The sequence below is a fragment of the Colias eurytheme genome, chromosome 29, assembly GCF_061535395.1.
Source record: "Colias eurytheme isolate Ceu_HAF_F1 chromosome 29, ilColEury1 Martin Lab GWU primary, whole genome shotgun sequence".
In the NCBI taxonomy this organism is placed as follows: domain Eukaryota; kingdom Metazoa; phylum Arthropoda; class Insecta; order Lepidoptera; family Pieridae; genus Colias; species Colias eurytheme.
Window position 1 is genome coordinate 1,459,482 of NC_143008.1, and position 13,534 is coordinate 1,473,015.

The 13,534-nt window shown below is 36.2% G+C and overlaps 1 protein-coding gene across 1 annotated transcript; it reads right to left on the reverse strand.

Moving 5' to 3' along the window:
• Nucleotides 1–1,671: 1,671 nt before the first annotated feature.
• On the reverse strand, nt 1,672–12,928 carry LOC149896044 (uncharacterized). The gene is made up of 12 exons (XM_090118364.1): nt 12,791–12,928; nt 12,526–12,631; nt 11,221–11,433; nt 10,812–10,889; nt 9,798–9,875; nt 9,377–9,481; nt 8,897–8,986; nt 7,593–8,756; nt 6,561–7,204; nt 2,610–3,484; nt 2,003–2,567; nt 1,672–1,704 (listed from the first exon to the last, which is right to left on the reverse strand). Exons 2-12 carry the CDS (start codon nt 12,551–12,553, stop codon nt 1,672–1,674), a joined length of 3,873 nt encoding a protein of 1,290 aa, XP_089974490.1. The 5' UTR covers nt 12,554–12,631; nt 12,791–12,928.
• Between the last annotated feature and the right edge of the window lie 606 nt (nt 12,929–13,534).

The following is a 13,534-nucleotide window of genomic DNA, read 5'->3' on the forward strand; positions in this document are numbered from 1 at the left end:
GGTGCTGAAAATTTCTGGGAAACAAATATACTATCCCAAAAACGTTGGAAAGTGTTAAATAAATACAACTTTTAGTAAGTAAACAAAGTCTTTTATTTCAAGAAAATTATGAACACTGTAGGCACTATTTGTATAATATAAATGAATTGGTCCAACTCCAATCAAACAAACATCACGCTAATGAGATTAAATTAGAAAACCAAAACACAATAACACGATTTATTTATTATTTATTTATTTTTTACATACATAGATTCCTTACAGCTATTTGTATTACAATTTTTATAATTAACTTTAACAAAACAATACGCCAATAAAAAGGAATACCAATAATAAGACAATTAATGTGACAGATTTAAAAGTTTGTTTACATGAATAATTCACAAAAATGACATTTATATGAAATTTGACACATGCCATACATACCCTGTAAATGTCAGTGATAGTTTTTATTTAACTTTTTTAAATTAGGCTTAGGCAAATTTTTATTTCTCCGTATGTATGACGTCATCATCGCATTTATCGTTTTTATTTAATTTCTCTTAAAATATGCGATTAAAAAATGAAATAATTTTTTTCTGTAATCGCAAGAGCAAAATAAAGAAACGGTTTTTTCTGTCATGGCCTTATAAAAAATGAAATGTTGTCAATTGACGTTTCATTATCTCACTTATAAATTCGTGCCAATAAATGAAGGTATCATAATTTCCGACTATAGTTTCTCGCTTGCATTCACACATTTTGCTATATTGCTATCTCGCTCGCACTCGCTCCACTTATGACTCGTTCATTTATTTGCGCATCACATGCTTGTATACATGCCAAGGAAGTGATGTCTTTAGAAGTGATTTTAAGCTCCATATATAAATAATTGTTCCAGTAACAAGCGTAAGCCTAATTAAGAATAAAATGGAATGTACGTTAATTATATTACATGATAAGTAAGTGAAATTTTAAAAATACTCTCAGAAGATTTGAAAAAATATAATGTATTCGAGATCAAAGGTTATTTAGTTTGGCATATAGTGATCACAAGGGTTTGATGAAAGGGTACGATTAGTAGACGGTGAAGGTTCAAAAACCTGTTTATTCTACTCACTTATCTTAGGTACGTCAGACGTATTCGAAACTTAATAATTGCACTTTAACACTTTAACAATGCTGCGTGCACCGAGACGAGGTAGCCCCTGCACGAGTCACACGGTACCAGCTCTATACTATGATATATATAAGTAAAAAGTTGCAGATCAATCAAAGTCGACCCACAAAAACGACAGTCACACACGATGAGACGTCAAAGTGAGATGGTATGATTCAATTATTGTGAGCGAAACAGACAAGTAAGGAATGTGGCTAATTAGCAACATTCTAGGTGCCACTTCCGCGCTAATACCATATCAATACCTTTTTACTTATCATTTATCCGTTGCGTGTAACTTGTATCGAATGCGCGGGACTATCGGCTAGTGTCCGCTGGCAACCGCGTCCCCGGCTCGGTACAAACCACACAAAGGCGAGGAAACGCAAAACACTAAATACGTAAATTTCGTTGAACCCTATTTGATTGGCATCGAGCTTAGATCATTAAGTAAATGATCTAAGGCATCGAGACAATCTTATAACAGAGATAAATCCTAGTGAACTACCGACCTACTGCGCATATTTTGATATTTATCCGTCCGAGGCCGCGGCGTCCCACTCTAGCTAAGTCACAATAATAAAATTATTTTTAGTTGTTAAGTGTATAAATCTGTCAATATAATTAAAATAGTCATGTCAATAAATTAAAAAAAAACAAAACATCGATGAAAGTTTGAAAAGAACATACTAAAAATAAAGATTAATGAGGTTATTATTTATAACATAAATGGTCCATTGAAATGTTACATTTTTTAGGCCTAATCTTGCGTTTTTTAGAGGACGCAATTTTATTTTTTGGATGTGTAGGGGGGGTCAGTGTGAAGCTAAAACCAAGTTTGTGGGGTCGCCACCCTTGTCCCACGGCCGCCATCTTGAAAATAGTGGTTGAAATGCCGACACCTGGGAGATTTGCGGCGCGCAGGACCCAGTCGTATCCAATGTTCCACAGGAGAGGTCCAAGGACTGAACCCTGTGGAACACCGCTCGACACCCTCCTCTCGCTCCACCCTTCCTGAGTAGGATACGCCACAGCCCTGTCCGAAAGATATGATCGCAGTAGGCGCATCATATATTCCGGAACGCGGTGAAAGTGGAGAGCATCTAGAATCCTGTCCCACGGCAGGGTGTTGAAGGCATTGGCGATATCCAAGGACACCGCCAGAACAACCTCGCCGTTCTCAGTTGCGCTCTCCACAGTCGCCCTCACACGCGATATAGCATCGAGCGTAGACCTACCTCGGCGAAAGCCGAATTGATTGCTGCTGAGGTCTGGACCTATTCCCTCTAAATGGTTGACGAGGCGAGCTGCGAAAACGCGCTCAAAAAGCTTGCTCACCTCGTCAAGCAATACAATAGGCCTATAAGCAGTGGGTGAATTCTGCGGGCGCCCATCCTTCCTCAGCAGGACCAAATTCCCGGTCTTCCACCTGCGGGGAAATTGGCGCTGCCGAAGGCAGGCTTAAAATAGCCGCTCTACACGGGGTCCGAGAGCCTCCATCGCCAGCACCCAAGCCCGACCAGGGATTCCGTCAGGGCCAAGAGCGGTGTTCTTCTCCTTAAGTCGCCCCACCGCTGTCTCTACTTCATCTCGGGTGACATCTGGAACAGATGTACCTGCGGAGTCTTCCTGTTCATCAGACGTCGCCGCCGTTATCAGGGCATCTCTTCCCCTCTCTGGGAACAGGGTTACCACAATCTGTTCCAGTAAACGAGGCTCGAGGGACTGAGACAGGGGAGGGGCCCACGGGCGAAGCTTCTGCCTTACCCGCTTGTACGGCCGACCCCACGGTTCTCGGTTTAGGCCCTCAAGCATCTCGTCCCAGGCCCGGTCCTTGGCGCTGCCGATTGCCTCCTGCAGAGCGGTCACACACTCCCTATAAGCAGCGAATAATCCCGTTTCCTCTTCCTCATCGCGCCATCTCCGGCGCCGGTGTCTAGTGTACGCCCGCCTCGCAGCCACACAGGAAGTGCGCAGCTGGGCGATTTCGGCAGACCACCAGTACATCCGACGTCTGCGCGGAGTTGAGCGGGCTCTAGGCATAGACGCGTCGCCAACCTGCATCATGGCGTTTGCCAGCCATGCTGTCTCTTCTTCATCTGAGTCCCCCTGGGGCGTAGGTATCCACGACTGCACTATGTCGGCCTCGATCAGAAGATCCCTGTCGAGGCTCCGAAGCGCCCAGCGCGGACGCCACGCCACGCACACACGGAGACGAACTGGAGGCCATCGAGGGCGCAGAGACGCTGAAGCGAATATAGCGATGTTCCGACAGCGTCTCCACATCGGTAACGACCCTCCAATCCTCGATTCGCCGTGCAAGAGAGGGGCTGGCAAACGTGACGTCTACGATGGATCCACCTCTTTGCCTCACACAGGTTAGTTCAGACCCACGATTTAGAACCGACAGATCGGCCGCAACTGCCCAGTCCTGTAATACCGCTCCCCGAGAACATTTCAGCCCTGCTTTTAGACTACGACAAAAAGTTACGAACTATAGTTGTAGAGAATTTAATTTGCAATAAATAATGCTAACAATGTTTTTTTATCACATAAATAGTTTAAGAGTTATATCGTTAAAATCATATCAACCGCTCTTTTCAAGATGGCGGCCGTGGGACAAGGGTGGCGACCCCACAAACTTGGTGATAGCTTCACACTGACCCCCCCCTACACATCAAAAAAATAAAATTGCGTCCTCTAGAAAACGCGACCCCAAATGTACCTTTTCAATGGACTAAAAAGTACGAAATTGTTTTAATAAAATATTAATTGTCAAGACTGTTTGTCGCGACCGACTATTCTGTACCAAACAATTGACTATCCCAATATATAGTACCTAGTTAAAAATACGCTACAAAACCTCTAGAGGAGTCATATAAAATCTACACATAATTGTCTAATTTAGTTTATATTAATAATTATCGTAGTATGTAATGTAAAAGGCATCCACTCGGTATATCGTTGTAGTAAATTATGTGCAAACGGGACCAACTTACGGAGCCTAGTCGTTCAAAAGACGCAATTAATGCGAAACAATGAGTTTATAGATGATGAATCTTGTATCTTATTGCGAATGTCAAAACCACACGAATGAAGAAGTATGATAAATGTGAATATTTCCAATTCCTTATGTCATTGTAAATGAAATAACATACAGTTGGCATTAAATGGATGGAACTAGCCGTGGAATACTTAATGAAAAAGCTAGAAAACACGAGATCAAGGTATAAACAAATCCCACCAAAAACATAAATGTAAAAATTGGAGCCGAGTTAAATCGTTGACTTAATTTGCAAAAAAAAGAAATGAGATTAATTTTCAGAAACTTTTGGATGGAATGTTTAAAAAACGGTGCAAATATTTGTAGGAAAAAAATATATACTACCTTTTATTGCGAAATATGTAGGTATCACGGGCGAAGCCGGGGCGGACCTCTAGTTTCTTATAAAACTAGATGAACGGGTGTTCTATTACAAATGAAATAATGCTTAATCTCTAATCCATACTAATATTATAAATGCGAAAGTAACTCTGTCTGTGTGTTACTCAATCACGCCTAAACTACTAAACCAATTTTCATGAAATTTGGTATGGAGACATTTTGCTACCCGAGAAAGGACATAGGCTACTTTTTATCCCGGGAAAATGACGCAATCCTGGAAATCCCACGGGAACGGGAACTATGCTGGTTTTTCTTTGACTGCGCGGGCGAAGCCGCGGGCGGAAACCTAGTACGTTATAATACACAAATGTAAATAAATTTGATGACTACTCCATCGTGTTACGTGTTTCTAATTAAAACTTAAAAGTCCACCACTGTATATCAATGCCTTACAAAAATCACTGCTGAATCTAGCCTCAGCATTAATCAAATCAGTGCATACAGTGCAGATAATGCCTCAGTGAATTTCGGCATACATAATTCTTTGTATCAAAAGCTAAAACGGAAAACGCGCACGTTTTTAAAGCTAATTTATTACTGCCATATAATAAATAATTGCATAAAGTATGCCTTGAATGGTCTTGATGTCGACGTAGAAAGCATCATCATGAAAATTTATAGTAAATTTAGTTCGTCAGTTTTAAAAAGTTAAAGGAGTGTTTTGAATTTGCTCAAATCGAGTACAAAGAACTGCTAAGACATGTTCCTACAAGATGGTTGTCACTTTTGCCAGCTATAGATCGATTAGTGTATAGTTGGCCTGCTGTTTAATATTATTTTTTGGTTAAAGGACCAAATCACAGTCATACAGTGCTTTGGAATTTTATTTCAGAAGGTTGCTACGTTAATGAACTCAATGCTGAAGAAGAGTGTAAAAAAGAAGGTCTGAATGACTGTCACAGAGTACATTATTTTTACGGGCATAGAGTCATCACTTAGAATGATGAAACTAGCGCCACCTATCGGTATACGACGACCGTGTAGCAAATTACTCAGGTGGTCACTTAACAATTCATAATATTATATTCCTCAAAGTAATTTCCAAAAGTCAAATCATTTTTAAAATGATTTGACTTTTGGAAATTACTTTGAGGAATAATAAGATAGAGAGAATGGAATCACAGAGTACTTTTTTTATATATGAAATAGAGGTCCAACTCGACGACCAAATTGAGTAAGTCAAGTAGCGCCCTCTGGACGCAGGTTTTGGCAACTATTCGTCAATATATACACACCTACCTACACATAGCGATGGTCACTGGGTCTAGGTTGCTTTTTGTTTCTTTATTTTATTTAATTACTAGCGGCCCGCCCCGGCTTCGCCCGTGGTACATATGAAAAATAGATGTTGGCCGATTCTCAGACTTACCCGATATGCACAGAAAATTTCATGAGAATCGGTCCACCCGTTTCGGAGGAGTATGCAGACTAACATTGTGACACGAGAATTTTATATATAAGATTATAGAATGTTTTTTCAATAAATAAAACACTGATAACCTTTAGTAAAATTTATTTTTTTCTTTTGAAGCATTTCATATATAATTTTTTCGCTTTCAACTTATATGAATCTGTATCATCATCACACTCTCTCCTATTTATTAATATTTTATTTATTTCTTTACAGTAATTATAAATGAAGAATCTGCAGGATATGTTAATTAAAAAATCTATTAATTTTTCTTTGTGTAATTCACATTTGATGAAGTCAAATTGGATGTGCATAAATATGACTGTTTTAATTAGCTCTTTCAAATATTTTTTTTCTAAACAAATTTTAATAATTGCGTAATTTATATCCTGCAGATTCGAGACACAATTTAGGAGAGAGTCACTGGGACTGCAAAGCCATTTTTTATTTGCATATTCTCTATATTTTAGATACTCATGTTCCTGATTGGACATCAAGTTTTTTTTACATTCACTACAACCCTTGAAGACTCTCTTCTTAGCGGTTTTAATAAAATATCCGCTAACATATTGTAGCCCCCCGACTATTCGGGGGTCACTTTTGTCTTCAAGGGGTGTAAATTCTATATCAGGAATTTCACTGAGCTCGCAATTTAATTGTTCTTTGCAGCCCCCGCTTGTGATGAGTACTTCATGCAAAGCGTGGCAATTATCAACCTCACAATTTGCCCCAGGGGCATGGACACTAGATAAGCTGCTAAATGATAAATTTATTAATAAGCTGCTAAATGCTGCTTCAAACCCATCTGGAGTAGGGTTAACGTTGCGGCATCCTTGGCTCCTTATTGATCCGAAAAAGTTTTCTATTGGATCCTGATTCAGATGCCGCAACCAAACCGATGTTACTCCGTATTTCGCAGCAATTTTTTTTAGAAGCAGTTCAATACCTTCTAGTGTCCATACCCAGTTATTTAATGTGGGAACATACTCGACACTTGAGGATTTCGCGTTTACGAATTTCATATTTTTTTTAAATATTTTGGCCTCTGTCCTGGTTTTGTGATGTACAGAGTTAGGCGTCGCAGGTCCCAGAAGAGGTTTGCTATGCTTCTTCCTTTTTCCATAGCTTCCGTTCAGCGAGTCGAAAAGTTTATCAAAAAACAAGATGACGTCCGCGGTACTTTGCGCATCTTCGGAGATTATTCCTTTTTCTGCAAAAAAGGAATAAATTATTAATATTATTCCTCACACATTCTCTCAACGTAATCTAGTCCCAAAGTAAGTATTGCCTGCTTGTAATTTGGGTACTAGATAACTATACTCCATGGTTAGGTAGTTAACTAAAGGTAAACAATCTTGGTAGGACTTTTTACACAAATACGTATTAAACAAATAAACTACTGATTAAAATAATGGTTCAATTGCATAAGTAACTGTTATTATTTTTATTTAGATTTTAGCTGCACTTTATTTTTAAAATGAGTTTTTAAATAAAAAGTCATATCAAGATTGTTTATCTTTAGTTAGCTACTCAACCAAATGGAGTATAATAAACATATTTATATACCTTGAAAACATAATGTATTAAAGACCATTTACCTGCTAGGTAGCCCATATTTGATGCTACAGTTTGGCTGAACAGCTGCGTAGCAAATTTCACCTTCATCCTCGGAATTTTACTGGGAATGCAGTGGGAGTCTGTTAATTTTGGCACCAGTCTTATGCCTTTGTAGCCTGGGTTTTCTTGGTGCAGTGCAATTATGTGTTCCCACTTTGCCATAAGAATTTTGTTGTCTTTTTTATACTGTAGATTTTTAGTTATTAAATTATTTCTTACACATTTCATCAAATGTGGTGGGTCGTACAAGGGAATGATCTCCTGGTTATTTACTAAAATAATATACCCCACAGGTTCTTCCGATTTCCTTAAGAGAATACCTCTTGTCTCTTGCAACATGTATTTGATACAGTTTACATTATTAGTGCCCTGATCACAGACTGTGCCCACAACAATAAGGCCAGCCTCCTGTAACTGCGTAATAATTAGTTTCAGTTGTTTGGCTAATTCAGGGCCTTTAGTTGCAGATTGCGAAAATGTGTATGCAACAGGCTGTTTATAATTTTTTATTAGTCCTCTAACCATGAATACTTGCGCATGGTCTGCAAACACTGGTTGTATTTCTTCCCCATCGGTAACAAATCCACTTACTGTATCTTTTCGCTCATTGTAAGTCACATTTGGCTTTAGTGACATCTCATCGAATAAAACTATGCACAGTTTGTGCTCTGTTTTTTTCATTTTTTCTGTGGCTTTTTTTATTTGATGAAATACATTTTTATTAATGCCAGCGTTAACATTCGCTGTGTGCAGCAATTTTATTAGTGTCTGGCGCGATGGCAATACAAATATTTTTCGTAAGTACCTATATGCTTTAGGACTTTGTTTTAATATTGTCAAAGCCATAATTTTTTCTTGTAAACTGAAGCGACGTCCTTTATCCTTTTTCTTGGATTCTCTGAATTGCAACAGAGTAAATATTTTTGCTACACTTGAAAAGTTTTCAAAAATTTTAACAAACTCAGGATTGTTTGTGATACTTTGTAGCATCTTGATTTTCAATGTCTGTTTCTTGAGTTTGTTGCGGCATTTGCTAAGTCTCACTACAACTTGAAGCAGTTTCTTATAAAGGGCGTGCTCTGCATCAGACACTGCAACATTTTTCAAGCGCTTTTGACGAAAAGACTTTCCAATCTTTTTACACTCTGAAAAATAATACAAACAAACTTAAAATTGTAAATAAAAAGAATTACCTAATATAAAAAAAATTCACAAAGAAAATTTAAACTCTATAGTATTAGGTCACTCTATAGGTATTAACTACATGAAATTCAATAGCACTTACTTTCATTAATGTGAGTTGTTTGTAAAAATTTTTGTATGTGGGACATTTTTGATCCAGAAGATTGTACAGATGACGACACAGTAATAGAATCTGGAAATAAAAATAATTTGAATTTTAAAATCTGAAATATTGACCAAGAAATATAAAAATACAATTTTTTGAATATTTTTTGTTATTTATTAATCATCTTTTTAATGTTTCATCCATTGGAGTATTTTCAATGTGGAGTATTTTCATGAAATTTATATCATTTCATGAAAATACTCAGTATGCCTATGAAGAATACCTCATCTAGTAAAAAACAATTAGTAACCTAACATCCTCTTTTTTGCAGTTTTTTTAAAGATAAAATAGAACACAGACTGAATAGCATATACACCCTTTAATGCTTGTTTTAAATACAATGTCAGCTCTTGACGAGATTAAAGCTGACCACTCTGTTGAGTTAATTAAGGCATTGTGTAATTTAATATTACCTACCAATATTTTCTTTTACTTCAACATTTGCAGGCATAATTTTATCAGCTGATACTGGGAGCAGTGGGGTCAAATCCTGAGAAAGCTGGGCATGAGAAGTCACAGTTTCTGAAACAACATTTTACACAAATATCAATATTGTTTAATAACTCTATTACAAGTTCTATGCCAAATCTACAACCATTACTTTGGTGTGATCATTGTTTTCATCTGAGGATCATTTCATTGTTAACCAGAAAAAGTAAAAATAAACTAAATATCTATTGATTTTGTGAACCTTTGCACCGGGAACGGTGAGGGGTGGGTTATTTTCATTATAATTTTGACTATTGTAACTTGTAATATTTTTATTTTATATTCTAAGTAGGTATAATTTTGTGAACTAAATTTAATTTAACTTTTAAAAATCTTGTAAAAAATGTACCTTTTGATGTAGACGGTTCTGTCTCTTTTCTTTGAATACACTTCAAAGGTTCTCTTTGAGTGATTGTTGATTCAAGTCCTGAAAATACATACAAAATAACTTTCATTTACTGTGTTTTAATTTTGTATGTAGAAGTCATGTGACCGACACAAGTAGTAGGGGAAGGCCAAAAATTTTTTCACAGATCGACCAATATTTTTTGCTAAAGTTGTTCTATTTCACGAGTAGATCATACAAAATTTGGCAACTGGAAAAATAATCTATACTAATATTATAAATGCGAAAGAAACTCTGTCTGTCTGTCTTTCACGCCTAAACTACTGAACCAATTTTGATGTAATTTGGCATAGACGTTGTCTAGACCGGAAGAAAGGACATAAGATATTTTTATCCCGGTGTCATGTTCCCGTGGGATAGTACAGGGACACGTGATTTAACAGAATTCCACATGAACGAAGTCGCAGGTGGACAGCTAGTTAACCTATAATTTACAGTCCAAAGCAGTAGTGAAACATGAAATGTATGTTCTGTAGAAACAAGCTTTAGGCAATTTCCAAAACTATTTAATCGAATAGTGACAAATATTTTATTCTCAACATCAAATCGCCACTATCCTAATAGACGAGCTAGCTATCTTGCCCTCCCGAAGATCCGAACGAATTATGGAAGGCGAACGGCAACATACGAGGGAGCACGTTTCTATAACGGATTGCCAAGCAAATTGAAAAGTGTAAACTCATTCATTATATTCAAAAAACAATTATCGAAACACATCCTGGAAGACCACACGCTCAAACTTTGAATGCAATGAATGAGTAGGTACCTAACCTAACTTAACTAATGTAATTATAATCTACTCTAAATATTTAACTAACGAATGTTATTTTTTATACATACCTATGTTTAAAATTAAGTTTCTCATGTAAGTGACTTATTGTCTTAATGGGAATAAATGTCTTTAAACCTTAAACCTTATAGTGAATTTCACTTTTGAAAATCTTGTAAAAAATGTACCTTTAGATGTAGACGGTTCTGCCTCTTTTCTTTGAATACACTTCAAAGGTTCTCTTTGAGTGATTATTGATGCAAGTCCTGAAAATAAAGAAATTTATAACTTTCATTTACTGTGTTTTAATTTTGTATGTAGAAGTCATGTGACCGACACAAGTAGTAGGGAAAGGCCAAAAATTTTTTCACAGATCGACCAATATTTTTTGCTAAAGTTGTTCTATTTCACGAGTAGATCATGTATAAAAAATTTGGCAACTGGAAAAACAATTATCCTATAATTTAAAGTCTAAGGCAGTAGTCAAACATGAAAATGTATGTTCTGTAGAAACTGAGTATAATACCAATCTGAGTTGAGTTGAGTATATTATTACGTTCCTAAAAAATATCCTATTCAATGTTATTCATTACTCACCTGGCATATTTTTAGTGGGAACAGCTATATGACTGAGACGATTGTTTCGACACAAATATTTTTCCTCGAAGTGTAAGTGGCATACACGACGGTATTTGAAAATGTGCTCATTTTTTAGTTGTAGTATGTCACCGCCGATAGCGTAAACCCATGTGTTGAACAAAACTTTCCTCTCAGGATTTGGAAACTTATGCAAAGGGTACTCCTTCGTACCTAAAATAACCAAAAATATTATCAATAGAGGCGCAATACTAATAGAAAGGATTTGTTTTTACTACATATTACATAAGTGAATTGTTAGACGAACCTTTGCTGTTAATACATCCCGGGACACAACACTTTTTGTTAGACATGTTATATATCAAACGCATAATATCTCGGCATCAGTTACAAATGAAAAATTTGCAGGACAGCTCCAACATGTATTCAATTGTTTGCGATTTGTGGTTTTCGCAATCAAATAATTTAAAATCAAGATCTACATACATTAACGTTTTTAAAAATGTTTTTATGTTTACATTTATAGATTGGTTTTTTAAATAAAATGTGATTATATCTTGTATTTTTAAAAAAAGCATTACTAAATCATTATTAGGATATGTTAGATATGATTTTCCCTTTTTATATTCTCTTATTTTCAAAAAATCACTTATATTATTTTTGTCATAAAAACAATCTTTACATTTTTTACAATTTTTAAAAGTTTATTTATTATAACAGTTTATTTTTGCTTTTCTTAATAAATAACCTGTTACGTATTGTAATGTGGCTAATATTCTGGGGTTATTTTTTTTCACCTCAAAATCTATATTATCTACTTCATTCTCCAAATCGATTGTAACTGTGGGCATGGACTTATTTTCAGCATGTTTAAACAAAGATCCCATTGATTTAAACATTGTTTGGCAACTATCTTCCTCACAGTTGGCGCCAGGTGAGTGCTGGCCACTTAAATTATTAATTAATAATGCAGCAAAAGACGATTCGAAGCCAGTTACAGTAGTGTTAGTGTTTCTGCACCCATGGCTTCGAATCAACCCAAAGAAATTCTCTAGAGGATCTTGATTGAAATGCCTCATCCACACAGATTTAATGTTATATTTTTTTGAAAGTATTTCTATGAGGTACTCCACATTATTTATAGTACGTAACCAATTATTTATCGTTGGCACTGTGACCTGCTTGTCCTGTGTTTTACTATTATTATTTACAAATTTCATTGAGCTTAACACTATTTTAGCTTTTGACCAAACGGTGCCATGTTCTGATTTTGGTGTTACTGGTGTCAATAGCGTTTTTCCAGACCTTTTCTTCGAGTTATCATAACTCCCATTTAGAGAGTCAAAAAGTTCATCAAAAAACAGGATGACATCAGCAGTTTGTGTACACTCAGATGGGAGTATGTTCCTTTCTGAAAAACAAAAAAAAATAAGGTGATGAATAAAGGGTTCGCCAAAATTGCTGGCTAAGTTTAGAAAACTGTGTTGATTTAGATGTATTAACCACTCAGCTACAGAGGATTTTTCCGACAGATATAAATAGTTTATGGAATGTTTCGAAAATTAACTACCTGCTAAAAATCCCATAGTAACTGCAACTTTTTGACTCAATACTTGTGTTGCATATTTTACTTTCATTTTTTGAAATTTATCAGGATTAATGTGTCGATCAGTTAGTTTATTCACAAGTCTTATCCCTTTATATGCTGGGTCTTCTTCATATAGTTGGACTACATGTTCCCATTTTGCCACTTTTGTAGAGCCATTTATAGCACATACCAAGTTTTTGTTCATCAAATTATTTCTGATTCCCTTTATTAAATGAGGCGGGTCGTATAAAGGAATCACCTCTTTGTCATCTACTTCAAAAATTTCTCTTCGCAATTCTTTATTTTTCCTTGAATAATCTGCCCTTGTCTCCTGAATGAGAGTGTTTATCGCACTGACGTTGGATGCACCTTGGTCACATACAGTAGCTAGAACATATTGTAGTCCTACGCTATGCAGTTTTCGTATCACTACTTTTATTTGTCTTGCTAGTTCAGCTGAGTTTGTGCTGCCCGAACAAAATGTGTAGGAAATGGGTTGTTTGTAGTTTTTTTGAACTCCTCTTATCAAGAACACAAGAGCATGGTCAGCCATTTTCATTTGTCTTGACTCCCCATTGTTTAGGAAGCCTGAAATTTCATCTCTTCTTTGATTGTAGTCAAAATGTGGTGCAATAGAAATTTCGTCAAATAATAAAATGCAAAGTTTGTCATCTGCTTTCATTTTATCCACTCTTTTTTTTAATTGTTCAAAGAGGTTTTCGTTGA

What these genes read in the sequence shown, in the direction of transcription:
- LOC149896044 (XM_090118364.1), bottom strand. Translation starts at nt 12,553, where the DNA reads ATGGGAGTTATGATAACTCGAAGAAAAG. An exon ending in TGAAGTAAAAGAAAATATTG is followed by an intron (nt 8,987 to 9,376) that starts GTAGGTAATATT and finishes TTTTATTTCCAG; the next exon opens with ATTCTATTACTGTGTCGTCA. An exon ending in CTCGGACCCCGTGTAGAGCG is followed by an intron (nt 2,568 to 2,609) that starts GCTATTTTAAGC and finishes ATTTCCCCGCAG; the next exon opens with GTGGAAGACCGGGAATTTGG.